This window comes from Diadema setosum, chromosome 3, assembly GCF_964275005.1.
Source record: "Diadema setosum chromosome 3, eeDiaSeto1, whole genome shotgun sequence".
In the NCBI taxonomy this organism is placed as follows: domain Eukaryota; kingdom Metazoa; phylum Echinodermata; class Echinoidea; order Diadematoida; family Diadematidae; genus Diadema; species Diadema setosum.
Genome location: NC_092687.1, coordinates 35,818,191 through 35,841,943, shown reverse-complemented (window position 1 = coordinate 35,841,943; position 23,753 = coordinate 35,818,191). Strand labels below are relative to the sequence as shown.

The following is a 23,753-nucleotide window of genomic DNA, read 5'->3' as shown; positions in this document are numbered from 1 at the left end:
GTCTAACCAGCTAAACATAATACGTGTGATATATCTGTAAGTCAGCCCAATATAAACATATGCACAAAGTTCTAATGAAAGTGAATGGAAGTCTTGTGTGTGTGTGTGTCTGTCTGTCTGTCTTTGCGTGTGTGCGCTGTAGAAGGTCATGACATGACTAAGATCACCTGTTGAGAAGAGGAACGACTCGAATGCATTTAAGAAGTGGAAATGAAGAGTTTTATCGAAAAACGAGCTAACTCCATTTTGACAAGTTGATTTAAGCTGCAAATAAACAAATAAAATAAAAATAGAATACATTCTTTGTTATGCCACAAGTGAGATATTACTGGTTAAAGTTTAATTTGCCTCAATCTGATGATGAACTGACTTTGATTTTTTTAAAGTGAAATGAAACATTTGAATAAAAATCTTCAAAACAATGTATAACACAAGGCGCGTTTGAAAATTGTCTTACCATACATAAAGTCGGAAATTATAATAGCCAGAAATATCAAATACCCCATGTAACTTTGATTCACTTTTCACTTTTCCTTTTCTTCCACATTTTGTAATTTGCAATGATTTTAAGCAACTACACATCCATTTGAAGTTTACGATATGGCAAATTCATGTCTACAAAGAACACACACACACATACGCACACACACACACACACACACACACATAATGTGACCGTGCATCACAAATCCGACAAGAAGTTGCTCCCATATGATTTTACTTGAATACTAAAAAAAAAATGTGTCAGCGAGGTCAATCTTGAGTTTTTGATATCTTATAAAAGAACTTTTCTTCTACAATATTATTCTTAAATTTCGAATTATAAAATGAATGGGAAAGTGTGTTTTGAGAAATTTTTTTTTTGGTTGTTGTTGTTGGTACAACCCTTTTCTCTGGGGTAATGTATTCAGTTATGTCTTAAAGGCCCATTTTAATTTCTTGTAAATTTCTTGCACGCTCTTCACTTTCAGCTCAGACCAACTTTTAAAAGACTGCATTGACAGTTGGCATTACTCATGAACAGAATGTGTTCATAAAGCATGCTCAATTTTATCTCAATCTGATAATTCATTAATTGCTGTTGCTACGTTGGTTTACATCCATTTTTTTTTTCCAGTTCATCACACAGCTACCACTGAGCATGGCTTGGTAAAGATTAAACATTCAAAACCATAAACGTCGCAGCCTCTTTTCTCTATTAATTCTTCCCTTTTTTCACCGCAACAGCAAGCTACGGTTCATATTTTCTTTCTTTTTTTTTCTTTTTTTTCAGTCAGACTACAGTGTACATTATTGCGCGACACAGTGTATCGCGTTCCAATCTGGTCTTTTTTTTCTATTATCATTTCAGGAAGTAATGCCATCGTAAGAATTTGAAGTCTATAAATTACATGAACTCCTCCATTTGAAGCGTTGCCCTCTATCACGTCAGATATATGGCCACATTTCAGGCGACCACCGGGAAAAAGAGGACTTGTTTGAATGTGATTTCACTGTATCAAAAAAGAAAGAAGAAGCAAATTAAATATCCATACAATGGCATGATTTCTCTTCCGAGAAGACATTTTTGTTTCAATTTATTCATCGTGTCCGTATGGAATTTATATGATACATAAACTCCTTGCGCAACTTCAGATTGTTTCGTTTACGTCCAATGATTATTACTTATATGCTGGATACACTGTATCAACAACAGGACCATGCCCGCTCGTGCAGTATTGGTTTAGACTACACCAATCATCACGCATTGATGCAGGGCACTGGCACAGGGCAGCAGCTATAGAGGGCCTATAAACTTGAGCCTCATATTGTATTGTTACGATTTAAATGCAGCTACAATTTCTGTGTCTTTATGCCATTTTACCGACCTTTCTCATGCCACTAGATTAGACACCAAAAAAAAAAAAAAAAAAAGTATGTCGGATTACCTTTCCATCTGACTCGCAAACAAAACAAGGAAAGAAGTAAAAACAGCTTCAACAACAAAAAAACTCTTCGACTATTCTGGTTCCTCTTTCTTCAGTGAAGAAAAAAGAAACGACCGAACGATGTCCTTCCACGCAGCTGTAGTTTTCTCTAGAACAAACCGTTGGTTGTGTGCGGTTCACCTTGGCCCCAGCCTTTCAAGGCCCTTTCTCCCTCACTTTAATTGACAAACTATATGCTACAGTGATATGTGTTTGCAAATTCTAACGTGAGCCATTCCGTGTGGGTAGCAAGCGTGGTATTCTATTTTCAGTTTGTAATCATAGAATCGTCTTTTTTTGTGTGATCGATGTGCCTGGGTACATGTGTGTGTGTTGGGGGGGGGGGTACGTGAAAGAGTCACGATAGCTTGATATAGGGCCTATTCTTTGTCTGTTTGCTTATTTCATTTTCCGTCTGAAAAGATTCCCGGAAAACCCAGCATATTCAGGTGCTGTGGGTGGACTTCTCTGGAGTTCAGTTGGATATCAGGCTGGACCACTTCCCCTTGCTGCTTTAATATGCACTATGCTCTTTGCAATGGATGGATGAATGCAGTAGGATCTTTTGCGTACAAGCTGTGACTTTCTCACACATAAGGGCAGTTCCCAGCAGGAAAAAAAATCATCAAAAGTCGTGTGAAAACTCAGCAAAACTCACCAAAAAAAAAAAAATCATGACATTTTGGAAAAGTGTAGTCTCTCCAATTTCAAGACAAAAACCATTACCAAATGATGAATCTACATGATTGTCTTGCGTGAGTTTTGGTGCAGTTTGATCGCATTATATAGGGCCTAATAAACGTCGTTGTCACGCACACACCGCACTGCACAGAGTATAGGCCTTACAATGTTTATGGATGATAGTCGATATAATAGCCTACGTATGTGTGCTGAGTGACAAAAGACGCACATGTTCTTTTTGTACAGGCAATTGGAATGTGGTGACTGACTATCAAGCGGTGTTCCCAACTAAATTTGTGTGTACATTCTAAGTTTATGTCACGGTTTTATGTGCAAAAGTCATGCCTTCACAGTAACGTAGCAAACTGGTCATTCAAAAGAAAAAAATTGAAGATAGATTTGTCATACAATTTATATCGAAGCAAAGTTTGGCATTCATCTAAACTTTGCTCACTATTATGTCCAGCTCAACAGAAATTTGTAGAAGTTACACAAATTGGAAAAACAGAATTCTTTCTCAAAGCATGTCTACCTTCGTATCCCAGAATAACGTGGCACACAGGGGGTTTCCACCATGGCACATAAAGAGTTAAGGGGACAACTTTTGGGGAAACGCATCTTCGCTTTCGTTATTGTGATAATTGTCCATTGGTCTCAAAATCACCCAAAATCACCAAATTTGGTTTTGGTTATAAGGCTAAAATTTTGTTACAAAAAAAGAATTAAAAAAATACTCAAATTCCCCTTTATTAAGTTACGAAAGTTACCATCTGGCAACACTGCAAAAGGGATCGAACTCCATTCGAGGGACAGTTTGCCTCTTAAGGGACGGTATTATGCCATACAACATTTCCCCATTAGGCTTGGGAATGAAAAACGTTGCTGTTTGTTGTTTTTTTTTTTCTTCTGTTTTTTTATTTACTGGGGGAGGGGGGGGGGAGGTCTGGAGGCTTAATAAATTGTGAAAATTGTCTAAGTGTGACCTAGATTTTAAGCATATTTGTTTTTGCCCAGACTATTTGAGTTATGCGTAACGGTGGGTGCGCTGGCACCTGGGGTGGTATTCTGTAAGCGCGATCCTTATTTCGATCCTAGGAGCGCGCGTAGGACAGAAAATAGGATACCCTTAGGACAGGCAAAATCGGTATTCTGTAAGCCTGTCCTAAGCCTATCCTAGGACAGTCATTTATGAATAATGAATATTAATGAGGAAAGACAGGACACACCCGACGCAGTATCTATAAGCCAATCATCTGGCTAATTTTACGCAATGCGCGCCCAAGATCTACATTGCTCAAGAGTGCGCTTCACGCAGCTCTACTGTGCGAGGAGTTAAAAATGTACAATTTTGATTATCAAAGCTTTAGCACGCACTTAGCGCACCATAATAAATGTGAACTTACGAGTTCCATTAATTTGCTTTTAAAGTTTTTGCAGAAATTAGCTCAAATTTTGAACTTTTGGAGGATGTTAGGGTAAACTGGGATATCATCACTGCATGCCAAACTTCGCCCTTAATTCAAAGTTATTATAAAATATATAAGATTTTCTTAAATAAATAAAAAAAAATGATAATAATAATAGCTGCACACACACACACACACATGCGCTCAAATCATTCTATGATCGATATGCTTGTAATAATAATGTCTTGCTTATTGTTACTGTTTGTCCCACTTAAACCAAACCAATGTTCCACTTCTCCCAGGAAAAAAAAACAAAACAAACAATGATAACACAAAATCGACACTATAGGAATATAGCGTAGCAACCCGTTATGTGGCTAGCATCAAAAGTCTTTGGGTCCGATACATGTGTGCCCCATTCTAAATATCAGAAATTCATTCGAGAAACTTCATCAAATCACAATTTTTGTCCCACTTAATTCACCCCGCTAGCTCTCCCCTATCTTTATGGTAGTATAGACTTACATACAGGGCAATGACAAAAGAATAAATAAAGGAGATTACTGGCAGATTAAACAAAGATATAAACATGGAGCTACTATATAGCACCATGATATCCTTGTATAAACGGGTGCTGTTCGTTATTCCGAAGGTTCGTTAATCCGAAACACACAAATTCCCTATACCTAGAGGTTCGTTAATCCGACAATGAAAAAGGGTTCGTTAATCCGAACATTTGTGGCGTTATTTCGAAGGTTCGTTATTTCGAAAATTTGTTAATTCGAAAATGAAATTCGGAATAACGAACCTTCGGAATAACGAATCTTCAGACTGAAGAGCCTTCGGAATAACGAACCTTCGGAATAACGAGCTGTAACCGTATAAACACGTAAGTTCACTAAATTTTGAAGAAAAAAAAAATGTTAACCCATGCACATGGACTGTTAGGTCACCGGGTTGCATCACACACTACGTACGTCTTAACAATAATTTGAGCGTATGGATCGTTGCGTTACTATAGTACTTTACATGGCCGGCGGAACCGTGGGGGCCGTGGGGGCTCATGCCCCCATACATTTTGTGCACCATACAAAGAAATAGATAAGGTGTCATCACATTGGGCCCCCACAATTTTTTTTTTTTAATCCGGAAGTATAGTGGCACTAAATAGAAATAGATAGAGATCTTGAAGTGTGAGCGCGGTAAGATTATGTTTTTTTCCACTGTAGACCTTTTTTTTTTTTATTATTATTCACTTGTCAACTGAAGAAACCCAGAAATGGAAAGGGAGAGAGGAGCTGAGGGCCTTTTTTTTTTTTCAGTTTTGTTTTTGTTTTGTTTTTTCTTGTTACTCATTAAACCCGGAAGTAGGCCCCCCGCTTTTAAAAACGTTCCGCCGGCTCTGTTTTATTCTTCACGCGACCTAGAAGCGCACTGCGTACGTTTCTTTTTCTTTGGTTTCTAGATCTTCATAGCAGCGACTTCGAGGGTCACGTAATATGGGCGGCGAAGGTAGGCTACTTGCACTGCGTCCGCATGACGTTCGGGCCGACGTTGAGCATAATAATAATGATAACAATAATGACAATAATAATAATAAAAATGATAATAATGATAATGATAATAATGATACTAATAATTATTATTATCATTATTACAATATTAATAATAATTATAATAATAGCTTTTGTTGTTATTGTGTACATAATGTACTTTTGATTTATTTTGTGCCGAATAAAATGAAGTGTGAATTGAATTGAAAATGGCGAACAATAAACAAATAAACACATACCATCTAGATAAAGAATAAATTGTTTCGAACATTATAGACTGCAGTTTTAGAATCCTCAGTATGAGAGGAACAGATAACTCTGTTTTACGATCCATGTATCATGTGTATTATCTTCTTGTTCATGAACATACAAAATAAGAGACAGTAGGTCGTCAGTAGGCCTATAATACGCAATAGCCCGGCATAAAGCGCCAGAGAAAGATTGCCTAGAGGCTATCCTTATTTTTGCTCCTAAACTTGATCCTACTTGTGCTTACAGAATACCACTTATCTTAAGATCTCATTAACATCTAATTACATCTAATTAACATATCAAGTTACGCCCCTATCCTAAACTGGGAGAGAAATAAGGATCGCTGACGTCACTATCCTATTTCTCCTCCTACGCGCGGTGTTACAGAATACCAATCGCGTATTTAGGAGCGAGAGCTGTCCTAGGATCCTTACAGAATACCACCCATGGTGTGCACACGAAAGACGAATAAGCCCTATTCGCAATTTACAGCCACACACCAGAAAATGAAGCAAATCAAAACTGTACCAAAGAAACAGATAACCCGTCACCATCTTCCCCTGCGTCGCAATAACACGCTGCCGTTGTGACTCGAAACTGTCATCGACCAGGGCACAAACGCAGCATGTAAGAAAATATCTTACATATTATATCATTATGGTGATGTGACAGAGATGTGACTGCAATTGACGTTGGGGAAACGTTTTTGCATGCACGCATGATGCCTCGTGGTACCCTAATAAGTTAGCGTACCTGGGGAACGGAGCTCCATTCTGGGAGTTGGGCACAAATTTAAAAAAAGACTCTCTATTACATGGCATATTGCGCATCCGAGTGGGTGCTAATCGCGCAGATAGGAGTTATCTGTACGCTTTTATTCCAAAATTGTTTCCAAGATTCGGTGATTCAACGGTTAGATCCATGAATTATCCTTTTATTGATTGATCAATATTACTTCACATATTTTATGGTTACGTAGAATATCAAATCCATCTTCCCTATAACGAGACCATTTCCACTTTTTTTTTTGTTCCTGCAGAAATACGCAGGCTAAACCGTAAATTCATTTTCTGAATATTTACCCAAAATTTCTGCCGCGCCGCGCCGAAACAAGAAACAAGCAAAACCTACCCACCTGAGAATGCATGCCCTAATTGCACTTAAACATGAATGAACACACACGTATACACACTTAAGAACACGTTGCAAGGACACTCAGCAACGTGCACTTGATAGACATTCGCACGCTTGGGTCTCTTTCTATTGTCTTTATTGTTCTGATGTCAATAAGCTTATCAAAAAAATGTTTGATGTCAGCATGCTTATCAAAAAAATGTTTACATAATCCGATTTGTGCGACACTTGGCCCTTCCACTGACGTTTTCAAGAGGAAACTCAAGACCCACTCATTCGAAGAACGATACCAACGATATTGTAATTTATGAATTATCTGTACTTTTGATTGATTTGAGGTTTTTTTGTTGTTGTTGTATTGTCAATGTTCATTGATGTTAGCATTAGTAGGCATATTATGTATAATAGGCATTGCATACATTCTTCATATTTTGTAATTATAGAAATGAAATATCATCATCATTATTTTTATTATCACTAACGAATCCTTGTTCAAGATCAAGCAATAGCTTATGATGAATAAAATGTATTTTGCTTTTTTTGTTGGTTTGATGTCTAGTCGATCATAATCACAATTTGTAGACTTTTATATTTTTTCTCTTTCAAAAATTCTTATATTAAGAGATTAATCAAAATATGCGATGGAAGCATCATATGTGAGATTCCATTTCCCGTATTGTCCCAAAATGTATGTTTTGTGTCTGCTACCAAAAAAAAAAAAAAATATATTCGCAGAACTCAGATTATGTCAAATCAAATTTTTCTGTAACATCAACCTGGGTTTTTCCCACAAGGATGTTGTTGAACATAGTGCCGCCTGTATCAGAGAGGATTCACGTGACTGAAGCTTCTACCATAAAATTTAGTTTAAGCGCGGATTTGTAAGAGCAAAGTGCTACATCGTTGCATCTGTGCATGTCCTACGCTCCCATGGTCTCAGTTCCTGAATGCCCACCGTACGGCTATTGCACACTGTGTATTATCGTCAGCGGAGGAGTTCAGTGGTATGACGTTGAGAAGGGATTTGGAAGTCATCGTAAATTGAAAACAATTATTGCCATAAAAAGAGGGAAGTCTCAAGAAAGTAAGATGGCGTAAGTATTCAGAAGTCTCCACGCTCAACGAGTTTTATTCCTTGCTGTAGTCCCATTAGTATGATTTTAGAATTTTGGTGTTATTTATTTATTTTTTTTTTTGTTGAATAAATTATCTCGGCTGACAGAAACCCATTCGAAGATAAGCACTAAAAACAGAGAGTTATGTAGGCCTATGTCTCATTGCTTTGACCATTTAAATGAACAAGAAACACTTTCTCTTTTTCCGGTTGTCGTTAGAGTAGAGGCATTTGATGACACGGGTGACGTCACACTATCGACACGCACGAATCATACAGCCCACGAGCCACGCAGCCGGGGAGTTCGACACTATAGGCAAAGAAAGCCCACGAGAGGGACACATTAAGCCCCGTGCTGTATAAAATGTTGAACTCGTGTTTGGTTTTTAACTAGTGTCGAACTCATGACACTCAGTTGTCAAGAGTTGAACTCATGAGCTGTTATGTCGTGACTCGTGAAAGGTATATGACTCGTGTACTTTTTGCCAGTGTCAATCTAACGGGTTGCAAGCCCTGTTTTGGGTTGGTGATGCTTATTCCGAAGGTTCAATATTTCGAAACACACAGATTTCGTATACATAAAGGTTTATTAATCTGAAAATAAAGAGGAACTTGTTTATCCGAACAATTTTGGCGTTATTCTGAAGGTTCGTTACTCCAGAGGCTTCTTAATCCGAAAAGGTATAAGGTTCATCATTCCTAATGTTCGTTTTAATCAGGAAAACAAAGACAGTGCGCACTACTTCAAAGGCTACTTGCATCTCCTTGACAATAACCAAAGGGCACTGATTAATGTTGGGTAGATCTATACTGCGACACGATATCAAACGGAAGCCACAATTACCGTGATCCCGAAGTTTATTGAATCATTTTTATTTGGCCCTGCCTGGTACACAGTTATTGGGACTAATCACTTGATACAGATGGTTGATGATTCTGTGCAATCCTACCGAATTCCCCCAGCGTAATGCAGCCCAGGTTGTTAACCTCAGAGAGAACATTACCTGATTTTTGCCCAATTGACTCAAATTTGGTAGTCAAATGACGATAACACAGTTCCATCCTAATCATGAGTCGATACCCAGTAAATGATTTGATTTGTGTGCATGAACGTTGTCATGATGAATAATTTGTTTTATGTGGTTGTTTTGTTTTGTTTTGTTTGTTCGTCTGTTTATTTGAAAGTTTGTTTCTGGTGGTGTGCTTTTCTGGGCATAGATTTGCCATCTGTACTCTGTCTGTTTTATCGTCAGGTCAGCATCGTGTCCAGAGAGAGAAATTAAGTTTGATATGAGGGGAAGCGAACTCAAGGGCCGGAGTAGCATGGAAATATTTGAAAGATTCATGACATGCAAACTGCACGATGATAAAGGAACATTGCTGATGACTCCCTATATGGATACGGAACCGATCTGCATTGCGAGAATCCCATTCAAACGCCATGATGCCGTTCTCATTCAATCACATAAGAAGGGAGATCCGGAACATGTCGAGAGGCGTATCATTCAATACATAGAGAGAAGAGTGTCTGAGGGATGTTTATTCAAGCCTGGTGCAAAGATTATCATCTACAGTACTTTTTCCCCGTGCGGAGACTGCATCAAGAGAAGTATGGAATCCGGGTATGGGATAACCTATATTTTCTCAGCTGTTTATTTTGTGGTCCCCAGGCCGTCTTGTGAGAAAAGAGGATGCGACTGTTTCAAATTAGACGAAGATTTTACAGAACCTTGCAGGAGGGCTATCAAAAGACTACGCAAATCGCGGTTAGTAACTGCAAGGAGTTTTACATCCGAGGACTGGGAGGAGCTCAAGGAGATTCTCGCTCTTTGGGATAAAGAGAAGAGTTTAAACCAGCTGAAGAAGGTCATGAAGACGTATGGACGTTTGCGAAGCTCGGAAAACTCTGCACTGCAAAGGGACTTTAACTTTAAACTAAAGATGCCAAGACACCCTCGTTTGCATGTTAATCCTTTGACCTCTTTTATATTACATTCCTACTCCCAACCCCCCCCCCCCATTAAAAAAAAAAAAAGAGAGATCTTCCTTTGGTGATGTTATTATATTCTAGTGGGATCATCGAGAGGCATTTTATAGAGTGAAAAAATGATTCGAGTATGCTAATGGGTTGAATAATATAGAAAAAACTGCTTGTAAGAAAAATTCTTAGTGCAATTCAATCTATTAAACAATGTGGCTACCAAAATCATTACGTTTTTATTCTTGTAGGCGGTTGCTTGTGGAAAACTCGTCACAGAACTGGCAAATTAACATCACTTAAATTACATGATGAGAAGGTGGAGCTGCAGACAAGAATTTAATACAAGTCAACGAATTAGGAAGAAAATAAAGCATACAAATTTTTATGCAAATACAATAGAATGGATGAGAGATAAGTGGTTTTACCTATACTTCACGGATTTGGGGATCTTATGAGATACTGTTGTATTATGATGTTAATCTGCATTGGCTCGACGAAACAGATTATCAAGGAAAAAAAAATATCACGAAATGTGATGGTAGTAAATGATTAAAACATGACAATTTCTCATATAGGTCCTATATAATATATAAATATTCGATTTGGATTCGGAAAAAAAAACAAGATGCATCCATGAAAACAGCTTTTGTATTTCACGAAAATGAACTGTTTTGGAGGAGAATAACACAAGCCACAAATCGAGGTGAATCCCTGCGATATAAAACGTTTTAATCAGTTGAATTACATACGTATACTTACAGAGAAAATTACAAATAGATCTTACTCCAAAACGTCTAAGCAGGGGGTAGGATATCTAATATAGCCTAAGAAAATAGTGAATAGAAAAAGAGAAGAGGTAAAAAGTACATCCTGTCCATCTTCTACCTAAGAACTAGGAAAGCCTATCAAAAGTAGCACGATGGCACTATCCAAAGCTCTAAAATTAATCCATACATCGTTCTTGTCCTCTTTTATCAATTCATTTGACCATGTGTTTGTTTGTTTGTTTGTTTTTTTCTTCTTCTTCTTTCTTTGGGGGAGGGGGGAGGGCATGAAGAATGCATTTCTATTTTCCTAATTGATAACAATGTCGCTCCCTGACAGACCTGCCCCCTAGAAGTGTTGTAGAAATACATATTTGATGACGTTCATAATGTAGATGGTCACCATCTTTCACTTGATAGCGTGACGAAATTGCACCCGCCAGTATGTTATTTTTCCGTTCATGGAACATCCTGTACAGGTAATTGACATGTAGATGGCGCTGTTTATCCTGTCGGTCTCGTGGGCTTTCTTTGCTTAGTGTCGGTCTCGTGAGCCTGTTTTGCTTAGTGTCGGTCTCGTTGGCCTTCTTTGCTTACTGTCGGTCTCGTGGGCTTTCTTTGCTTAGTGTCGGTCTCGTGAGCCTTTATTGCTTAGTGTCGGTCTCATGGGCTGTGTTTGTTTAGTGTCGGTCTCATGAGCCTTTTGTGCGTAGTGTCGAACTCATGGGCTGTATGACTCCTCAGCCGTATAACTCGTGGGCTGTTAGCAAAGTGCTAAAAGAGAGTCTTAAGAAAATGTCTGTGAATCCGTCCCATTTGCGAATATATCTGCGTACGAAAATAGCAGCTGTTACAGTATGTCTATGTTGAAATTTGTGACCCGTCAGCCCCCCCCCCCCAAAAAAAAGGTTTATATGCAGGTGCTTTGATAATTTCATCAACTGTCCTCTGTGCGACGAACGGAGCCAAAAAAAAAAAAAACAACAACAACAACAACAACCAACCAAACAAAAACAAAAACAAAACAAAAACAACCCCCTCCAAAAAAAAAAGAAGAAAATCCAGGGTAACAAAAAAAAAAAAAGGGGTTATCAGATTAACCTGAAAATGTTCACAGTCTTTTAAATACATTCTATATAATATGGCTACAATCAATTTTCAAAGCAGTAGTGTTATCTTAAAAAAAGTTTTTACAGTTGAAGAAAAAGGTTTAGAAGATTTCTGAGAAATGCAACAAAGCCTCAGTCTGAAACATTACTTATCACCCTTCTTCCCCCAAAAGAGGTGTTCTAAAACAAAAAATGCAAATAAGAGACCTTCCCATCAATGTTATGATCCCAAACTCATACATTATGCAAAAGAAGGATTGCTCTTTCAGAAAATACCCAAAAAACTGAAAACAGACTGCGTTCCCCCATTACACACAATTTTAAGTTCTCGAATATAAATCCTGGCATGCAACTTTTTTTTTGGTTTTGTGATGCACGGTTACATTTCCGAGACAATCTCTACAGTTACGGTTTTATAATGCTTGAAATATAACGCCAGTGTTTATTCTTATCCATCTCTTCATTCTTCTAATGTTCACTTGACCACTATAGCTGAAAAAGCAATAACAACAACAACATTTATTGTCAGCCGAATGTGATTTTGGAAAGAAGTTACCTTCCATCCATTTTATGATCCCAATCTTACAAATTATGCAAAAGAAGTATTGATCATTCAGGAAATACCAAAAACTAAAAATCAGACTAGGTTTACCCATTTTCGTGAGTCCCCAAGTATAAATCGTGGCATGCAACCTTTTGTTGGTTTTGTGATGCACGGTCACATTTCCGAGACATCTCTACAGTTACTGTTTTATAATGCTTGAAATATAACGCCTGTGATCATTCTTACTCATTTGTTCATTCTACAGATGCTCACTTGGCCACAATAGCTTAAAAGAAAAAACAAGACACATATAATGTCAGCCGAAAGTTATTGTGTAACCACAATATGGAATGTGATGTTTCTGTGAAATACTACGTGCAGCTGCTTGTTTTAACACCTGCAGAGGGCGCCCTGTTGTTAGATTTTTTTTTTTTTTCCAGACTCTGCCTTGTAGTGAGGACTGGTGGAAAGTACATTAACGACAAGATATGTAATAGAAATAAATAGAACTAAAAATAAAAAAATAGAAAATATTCACAAGGAATGAGTGAACGAAGGCTAAAGACCTGCCAATAGTTTGAATCTTCCCCCCCCCCCTTTCTTTTTCTTCTTGGAATCTTAATGAATATTGCATGAATTAAAATCATCATTCAGGTGATGGCACAAACGCTATGAAAAGTAATCGTTCAAAAAGCGGCCGTCCATTTTGATTGATGGTAAATCAATGGTCAAACGATCTCCCGTCACTCCCACATGTTTGTGATCGACGCCCAATGTGTCATACGAAGTACACGTCATTTATAAAGTTCAAATGCAGCTAGACTTCCCCAAAATTACAAAGCTCCATGGCTATCGATTGACATAATTCGGGGTATGATACGCGTTTCAAAACAATGCAGTACAATAATTGCATACCTTTGCTGTTTTATTCTTTTTCTTGTTGATGATTTCTTTGTTTATTAGTTGTTGTTGTTGTTGGGGGGGGGGGGGTCTGGTAATAACTATACGCTTCTTTCTTCCTTTGATATCCCCGGTAACATTGGACTACATTTACACACGCATCCATTTTTTATTTCCACAGTGACAACACAAAAGTACCCCCTCTTGACTTCCCTGTCAGTCTGCATTTATTTGCAAACATTCACAGCTTGATATTTTAAACGTCTATTTTGTGCTTAAATTGATTAACTTGACTTGCTGTTGACTTTTAAAAAGCTCACTTCGACTACATTGTCTTTGAATGCAGTTGGAATGTTTGATTGCCACGGATTCTGTTTCGATTTAACGTGACAAAGACGTATACTCGTGTATTTACATTTTGTTGTTACGTTTGTGTAACAAGAGATTGAAATGTCCATTACAAATGTCGGCCAGCGGATCGATCATTCAAGAAAGATCTTCGATCACTTGTCCATGTAATTGGACGCAGAGGAGGTATAAATATGAGGAGTAAGGGCCATCGTTCCTCATAGCCCGTAAAGATACTTGACCGACATATTCTTATCGAGCCACGGAAGGTAAGAAAGCGATTTTACGGTCTAACTTTTTATGTTATTGTGATGATGCAATAGTTTGCTACTATACGTTTTCCCAGTCATTCATAACTTTGTCATTCAGCTACTTAATATTCCGAACACTCAATTTCGTGCATCCCACGCTCGCAGAATCGTCTCAGCAATCAAGCTTTAACATCCGGTCATTTAAATTCACTATCTAAACAATCATTCTTCATTTGCGTCATTCAATATTTCAAGATATTATAGAGGCATGGATGTCAGCAATGAGCATTCAAATTCATTTCAAACCGGCGACGGAATCTCGTCGGTCATTACAATTTGTGTAAAGCAATCATGTTCCAAAATAAATAATTGCATTCAATTCAAATTGAGTCTGGTAGCTCAGGACCGGACGTGTGTGTGTGTGTGTGTGTGTGTGTACGTATCTGTACTAGTAAGTGTATACACTGAGCTGTGAGCATGATAAAGATCGTTTTATCTTGCCCCATAGGTCCTTCTTTTAATTGTGAATTTTAACTTTTGATGAGGGTAAAATGACTGCTAACGCGGATATAAAAGCACATCATGCATTCAGAAACTGGTAATGTGAACATTTTATGTAAATTTATTGTTGTTTATTGATACCTCATTGGTTTTTATTTGCGAGACTACTTGACATCATACAGCATATGTCAGTTTGCCTTTAAACTGATGAACTGTGTGATGTTAGTGTTGGGGAATTGTCATTATGTAGTACATGAGGGTATTCAAGTAATAGGTTAGAGTTGTTGTGTCGTTTGGATGCTGATTGGACCTCTAAAATCAAGAAGATAATTATGTACACAGAACAATACGTAAACTTTAAACATAATAACATGGATATCCAAACCATTTCACAGTCGTATGCTGCATGTGAACATAACGAATCCCCACCTTTTTTTTTCTTTTTAGGTCGCAGAAGAGTGCAATTTCCTTTCATTATCATTCCCATATTAGAAAGGTTGTCACTGTTATTGGTGTCATAATCGCAACTGCCTTTGTCCAATTCTACATTTACAGCTGTTACATTTCCTCAAATCAAGTTGTGTTTGTTCTCATGTTGAGCATCATCTAATGTTTATTTTTGAGTTGTGTCGGTAAAAAAATAATAATAATAATAATACGAGAAAATGCAGGGATACTGTTAAATGTTACTGTTGTGTACTTGCTTCATGTTTATCATAGCTATATACAAGATGAGTGGTCCCACTTGCCTTTTCCTCGTTGCCCTGCTGCTGTGTGTGAATAGCGCCCTCTCACAAACCGAAGCACTCAACAAGGACAGAGCTCGTGCATTGTACACCCTTGCTGAGACCTGCTCTTACTGTAAGATAATTCAGTCACTTGCAAACACAGTTGAGCCCAGTATAGTATGATGCATGTTGTTGGAAATTTTTTGTCCTTGTTTGTTTGGGGGTTTGTTTTGTGTGTTTTTTTTTTTTTTTTTTAACATTACGGTTAAAACTATGCTTATGAAGTCCGTTCTACAAATGTGACCCGCGACAACGGTTTCAGGCAAAAGTCGCAAGAGCAAATTCCCTCCTAGGCGGGGTACAAAGATTTTGACCATTATTTTTGTCGATTTAGGTTTTTTGCAAAAATCGAATCTTTGATATGTTTTCTACATCTACACTAAATTTCACAGCATAAGACTAAGCTTTTCCTATCGAAAATAGAATTTTAAGCACTCTATGTTGGATCGCACTTGTCAGTTTCGAGCTTCTTTCGAACGCCGCGCCAATATCCCCAGCGTTGCTACGGCGCATTGTCTCGCATGCGATTGGCTGGTGCGTCGCATACATTTACATAATTCGGCTTCGGAGACACCAGTTGCAGCGTGTGGGGAATGCTTTGTCCACGCGTGCACGATTACATGCTCCATTGTTCTTGCTATAGTGGTTTATACGCTCGCTCTATAGTGCGTGCTCTTCGTTTGGCTTTCTGTCCAAACTATTCTACCGCAATGTCCGACAACCGTGGAAGAGAAACAAAAATCGTGTAGCATGACATAACCGTGCGAAAAGAAAAGTAAATATTCTCAAATTTGTCTACTTGTACATGTAGTAAAGATTAAGACAGCAAACTGACTCAATGGAAGGCAGATAAGAGGAAAGGAGCGGTCACATGTGACCAACATTATATTCAAATACTACACGTCAAAATCGCACCAAACTAACGAGTCGTGTTTTTTTTTTTATTTCTTATTTAAGCATGACCCTTGCCAGCACTAGCAATTCTGCTTTCAAAAGGGTCGCCAATGATAAAGACAAATCAGCCACGATGAAAACGCGATTTGTAAATGTGTGGATTCGCCACCGCTCCTGTTACATATTTCTATGCACACAGTCATGGCTTGTGGATGCCATTGCGTACTACATGCACCATACACGTCATGTACAATCATGTACACCATACGTGCAATTATCGTATTCGCCATCTTGAAAGACGTACTGGTATTAAACAAACCCATTGTTTTTCGGCTCCACACGCTGAGCTCCGAGGAAGGTGCCCGGGAAATTTGACTCTCTCAGTGAGCCAATCAGAAGGCGATGTGGTTGCTAGAGGCGGGGCTTAACATCGATTGGCACCATCGTACGGATGGGTGATTCTCCCCTCGCATCGCCGCTCGGACATTGTCTTTGAGAAAGAGGTGAATCTTCAAAGCCTGTTTTCTCGAAATTTTGTCAGGCTAACAACCTAAAAAGTGCATTGTATTTCTCTTTCTATGCCCACTTATGGTGCCGAAGAATACAAGTGTTTTATATCAATGCAAAGCTTAGGAAATGGGCAATGTGATTCAGTGAAAAAATGAATTTTCAAAATTCCCGACTTTTGCCTGAAACCGTTGTCGCCGGTCACAAATGCATAAAACGTAGGCCTACCCGATTAATCATTTGTCTTGCTTTTTTTCTGTCTTTTTCTGTGTTTGTTCTTATTTGCTACAGTTGATTTTGCTACTCAAACTAAGATTTGTTGTTGTTTTTGTTCTACAAGACAAGGTATCGTCAACAAGATATTTATATCATCCCCTCATTAATTTTTTAATGTATTTCTTATATTGTTTCTATTTTTAACAGTAGCATAGAATGCATTATTACTGAAAAGCTTGTTTTATTGTCTGGCTGTCATTGCGGTTGTTGTTGTAGATGGATACTAAGTAAAATCTTGACCTAATAAGAAAGGAATAGATTACTAAACAATTAATAGGAAAGGAAGATTACATAAACAACGAAACCTAGAAGACATGCAACATAATCTGTCAAGATCATAAGGCCCATAGACAAGTGCATGATGACTGATGAAAAACAACAACACCCTGGACACGGCGTAACTACAAAAAAAAAAAAAAAACCAAAAAAAAAAACAGTCATCACAAAAGTAAAACTTACTCTGTATAACGTTTTATCGATAATTATTATGTGTGCTTGTTTACCTCAATAGGATAAACATACTGAACAGGGTTCAATCAAGGTCTCAAACCGTGACGACTAGGAATGTTATTTCATATCCGCCATTCATAAAACGACAATGTTCCCGCTCTTTCTGGTCATTCCCTCTTTTACAATCCCTCCTTGGTCGCTTAATTTCTCTGTCAAATCTTGCTTTCATCAACACCTGCAGACAACTGTCCAGCAAACTGGCCACCCCGAGCTGCTGGGCGAGACGCTTGCTACATATACCGCGGGGACAAAAAAGAGTGGCCTGATGCGAGAGATGCCTGCAGGGACATCGGCGGGAAGCTGGTAAAGTTTGAGTCCGCAGCGGAGTTCACCACCGTGAAAAATTTCGTCATGTCTACCTACAACCTGGGTCAATTTCCGAGTGTGTGGACCGGCCTAAACGACCGTTCTAACGAGGGGACCTATGTTTGGGACGGGTTCGGCGGGTCGCTGAGCAAATATAGCTCACTGTGGGACGGTGGCCAGCCTGACAACCACGACAGCGGGTGGTTCAGCTCCGGCGAAGACTGTGTCGAATTCAACGGGAGAAAGCTCAACGACTTGGAGTGCGACTACGATCGTCCATTCGTCTGCGAGTATCACCCATAGGACTCTAGGAAGTGGCACTGACAAATGAAGGGATAATAATGATGATGACACTACCACTACTACAATGTACTACTAATTATAGTAATTTCACATTCTTATAAAGCGCATTTCAGACTTGAAAAGAATTTCAATGCGCTTTCCAAAAAAAAAAAAAAAATATACCGTAATACAAAACAGAAAAACTAAAAATTGCATGATAAAAATTATGATAATGATGATGATAATGATAATGATCATGATTATCAGCATTTCTTCCACATTTGCAAGACAAACAAGTGACTGACCAAATAGCAAACTAAACAAGCGTAATACAAGGGGTACTAGTCAAGATGTTAGGCTCACCCTGATGCGCTTACCTCAGTTGGCAAGCCGGGGGGGGGGGGGGGGGATCGAAATCACACGGCCCTGCCAGAATCTCTCCAACTAACTTACATTGACATAGGGAAGCACATCAATGAATAGCTGAAACGCACACAAAGAACGTAGACGAATAATTTTAAATAGAGCATGTACACCTGTAAATTGTTGTACACACGAACTAGAAATATAAGTGTGACGAGTGGCGTTTCTCCGCTATCTCGTACCATTCCATTAAAAAAAGAATAAAAGAAAAAAATGGAGTCCTAAACAAAGAGTATCACATTTTAACGACTTTCAGGCATAAGGAAGAGTGAGGGGCTGGCTGTGAACTCAAAATTCACTCATAATTGACATGAATGCGTATTTTTGGAATAACTATTGTCTTCCTGTCAGATTAGGCATACAATCATTATTGGTGGCATGCATCTCTGGTGTTAAAAAAGATAAGCAAATAAACAATCAACATTTTTCATTCAGTTCTGTGTCGTTGTGTTAACTTATTGGGATGTGTGTTCTTTTTGTGAATTCTCTTGTTTATATGCACCAATTGTACACGCTAAATGTATTTGTGAAGAAAAATAATGTTGGTATTTGGGCATGTCATATGGTGATGCATCTATGACAATTCAAAGAATTTTGATATTTCAATAGAAACCCATTATTATGTAACTTACTTCCTTTTGCCAAAGTATTATATATTAAAATTTTGTACCAAACACGAAAAATCTGGCAAAAGGAAGCATGTGACAATCATATCATGAGTATGTTACTTGCTTCCTTTTGCCAAAGTATTTTGGTTTTGTAGCAAACATAAGAATTTGCAAAAAGGAGCAAGTGACAATCATATCATAAGAATGTCACTTGCTTCCTTTTGTTGAGGTATTTTAGATTTCGTGTACTATATAAATAATTGGGCAAAAGGAAGCAAGTAACAACCATATCATATGAGGTTGCAACTTGCTTCCCTTTGTTATTTTTTGATGCAGTTTTGCGCACTTGCTTCCTTTTGTCACCCGAATATCTCAGAAATGGACCAAATTGTAACTTTTAGATTTTTCAGTAAAATAGAGCATGCCTCACATATTATGCCAAATCAATAAAAAATTCAATATCCATTAAAATGCCACTTGCTTCATTTTGCCAGTGCAGGACAGTACAAACAACAAGATTTTTTTTTTTTTTTTTTTTTTTTTTTTTTTAACAAAATGCAACGTTCTTGTTGTTGTTACGTCAAATTGCCTACCAAGTTCTTATAATTGCATGATAATTACAGAGCTGTACACACACAAATATGTACCGACCCTCACACACGCACGCAAGCATGCACACACACACGCGCGCTCGCGCGCATAGACTAACATGTAGTAAGCACACACAGAGGAAACAACAACGAACTCCTGGTTATGTGTAGCTTCATATCATGGAGACGTCAGAATCACCGATATTTATTTTGTTTTCTTTTTGTTTAAATGGGAGATTTGACCTGGATCATTTTGTACCTCATGTTTCCAAGTAAGTAAAAATAAAGTCGATTATGTTGGCTGCAATACAATCATGGTCAGTGTAAGTCAAAAACAGTGATATATATATATGTATATATATATACATATATATATATGTATATGGATATATTATATATATATATATATATATATATATATATATATATATATATATAGACGATGAAGACAAACAAACAAACAAACAAACAAACAAAAATTTTCGACCCTTGCACGGATCTTCCTCAGGGTAACAGTCTGTTACCCTGAGGAAGATCCGTGCAAGGGTCGAAAATTTGGTTTACAAATAAATGAAGTTGGATTCTAATGCATTATGTCAACTTGTTTGTCTTCATCGTCTTCATGCTCTTATTCCAACACGCGGATAATAATACCATTATATATATATATATATATATATATATATATATATATATATATATATTGATATATATATATATATATATATATGGATATTTATATATATATATATATATATATATATATATATATATATATATATATATATATGAAGAGTTTGTTCGCAAAAACCGATAAGTCCATTTTTGCTAAATGGAGATATTTGCGATTTAAGGTCAAGAAAAATAAAGAGAATAATAAGAAAATTTGCTTCTTTTGACCATAACTTCAAAAATGTACCTTGTAATGACCAATATATCATTTAAAAGGTATTATTTTGTACTTTATGACAGAGACCGTACTTCAAAATCTTCAAAAATGGACTTATCGGTTTTTGCGAACAAACTCTTCACATATATATACATACGACTCACTGGTATACATGTAAGAAGCAATACATAAAATGACTTGCTGACGGTTTACATTTATTTATTTATATACATTACATAGTATAATCATATTCTCTGAACTATGCCAAAATTTTCAAAACGTTTATTTTACGTTTTTATCTTCGCGTAGAGGAAAATCGAATGACGTTGCACCCATTATATTAAAAAAAAAATGGATTACTTAATCACAATTTGATTTGTTTAAAACAGCCTTCCGTGCTATCCTTACGGCAGACCATCCTTTCAGCAGTTCATCCATTGTTTTCCATGAGATATAAATATTCAGAAAAAATGCAAATACAATATATTTTCCTTAAAAAAAAACCAAAAAACATTTTATTAACATGGGCTCAATGCAAAATTGAGCTGACAAAAACACGAAAAACTTGGTATATCACTAAATTCTGCATGTTAACGAGAAAATACATTTTTTTTTTAAAGAAACAGCAGATATACCGACATTCCCTCAAACGAACCGTTTCTATGCACATCAAATATAATATTCACCCGTTCTTTTGCATCCCTGCCAATCTCCCCTGAATTGTATTGATGGTACAGTCCTCTATCTATACACACTATACCCCCTCCCCCCCCCCCCTGTGCCCTACAGTGGAGTAGTCCTGAGGCCCCAGATTAATGATCAGGCTTTGAAAAACATTGTCAAAACTTTAAGGGGATAAAAACAAATTCCCGTTTGGAACGATTTCCCCTATTGACGCTCTCTCTCTCTCTGTATATATAAATATATATATATATATATATATATGTATATGTATAGTGAAGAGTTTTTTTTGCAAAAACCGATAAGTCCATTTTTGAAGATTTTGAAGTCACAAAGTACAAAATGATACCTTTTAAATGATGTATTGGTCACTACATAAAAAGGTATATTTTTGAAGTTATGGTCAGAAGAAGCAAAAATTTTCTTATTATTCTCTTTATTTTTCTTGACCTTTAATCGCAAATATCTCCATAAGACAAATATGCACTTATCGGTTTTTGCAAACAAACTCTTCATATATATATATATATATATATATATATATATATATATGCATGTGTGTGTGGGTGGGTGTGTGTATGTGTGTTGCCATATGCCTCATTTTATAAACAAACCTACAACGCTGGAAGTGTATATTTATCTTTATTATTTAGTATATTCTTGTTTTACGGTCAAGTTGACTTGGTGGTTCTCCTTTGCGACTTTTTTTTTTCTTTGTGCTTCAAAATTACTTGTGACAAATCGTTTTCACCATTAAATCCCTTAAGAAAGACCATGAAGTCGTTGTTTGACAAGGACTCCCACCTTCACACTCCCTCCCCATAATGTGTTTTCTTCGATTTGACATGTAAAATGGGTATAAAATTATAACAATTGATATGATGTAGAAAATATAAGTATATCCTTCTATTTATGTATCCATATGTATGTATGTATATAATGTGTATGTGTTTATATAATTGTATACAGCTGTATGTACATTGCATAAACACTACAGATATACATTACACTTTATGTTTTTATGAATATGATTATCAAGTTTGTTAATGAAATCAGTGCAACACATAATTATTTTGTTTGTAGGAAACAGACGGCACAAGCACACATTATGATAAAACATGCCAAAATGTAGGGGTGCAGCTCAGTTTGCAGGTATTTAATCACAATCAATATAATAGTTTTAGTCAAGTCGAGTGGGCAAAGAGTTTGCTTTTACATCATGTTCAGATTATTTTTTATTCGAAACAAAAGCAGGAAATAACCTAGACATTGCTATACGATATGTTCTTCTTTAGTATTCTTCTCATTTGAATTTCTTTGTTTTCCATTTTTCCTGCTTTTTTTTCCCACTAATTAACTATTTCATCAGTCTGTGATCGGCACAGTCATTTTGTGGAATCAAAACAAGAACAGCATCTTTGAAAACCCGATGGATAGGACTAATAGATATGATTACGGAAATTCGGACATAAACCTAACATTGTGAAAGATTAGCTATACCAAATGCCCCCATTTGAATGACATTTGTTCTAATAGATTCCTGTTAAGTGCCTGTGCAGAATTGGAATTTGTTTCCTCATTTATCTGACTTCCTGTACTATTAATTGGACACTTGTTGAGCCTCACACATAAAAGACCGTGGCGTCCCACAGTTCTGGTCGTTGAACTTGAGGATGGAAACATTGAATTCCCCACAGTCCTCGCCTGGTCCCCACGCCCAGCCGTAATTGTCGGGCTGCGTCGGTTTGTTCCACAGAGTGTTTCCGCTGGAGAGAGTTCCGTCCTCACCGACCCATACGTACTGGCCTTCGTTGTCTCTGTCGTTGAGTCCCATCCAGATCCAGGAACTGACGGTAAAGGCAATGTCATGCTCGTTGAAGAAACGTTGCATCTCTTCGACCTTCTCCGCTGTCTTGAGTGTGACCAGAGTACCCCCGTCGCCCTTACAGCTGGCCAGGGCTTGCTCCCAGGACTTAGCTTCGTTGCCGCTGTACTTGTAGCATGTTGTAGAAGAAGGATCGACTGACGGTGAATATCCTTCGGGGCAGTAAGCTGGAAACAAAACACACATACTGTCTCAGAACGGTAGATCTGAATCACGATTACTACTTATTTTTATTTTCAGTATGATGTATGATTTTAGATGCGTTCATCCTCTTCCCTCTTTCGTTTAATCAGTGTATTTAAAGTAGTGTCATTTGTATTTTTTTTATGTTTGTTGCAGTCCCACTTTTATAACGAAGTCCTCGGGATCTGCAATTTTCTCTCCTGGTATGGGGATTTCTTCATATCTGAACAAGTCATTAGCAATAATTAGCCAGAATTATGAATTCCTTGTAACCGCAATTTAGTTATAACCTTATTAAGTATATCCAATTGAAAACTAAACTGGACATCAACAAAATAACAAAATGAAAGGGAGGACACAATGACGGTTTTCGTTTTGGTTGTAAATCATTCGAGTAAAAAGTATGAGTGAACCTATCAATGTAAA

The 23,753-nt window shown here is 37.3% G+C and overlaps 1 protein-coding gene across 1 annotated transcript; it reads left to right on the top strand.

Annotated features, from left to right (window-relative positions):
* The first annotated feature begins 15,236 nt into the window (after nt 1-15,236).
* LOC140226357 (C-type lectin domain family 4 member M-like) lies at nt 15,237-18,089 on the top strand. The gene is made up of 2 exons (XM_072306842.1): nt 15,237-15,366; nt 17,662-18,089. Exons 1-2 carry the CDS (start codon nt 15,237-15,239, stop codon nt 18,087-18,089), a joined length of 558 nt encoding a protein of 185 aa, XP_072162943.1.
* The last annotated feature ends 5,664 nt before the right edge of the window (nt 18,090-23,753 follow it).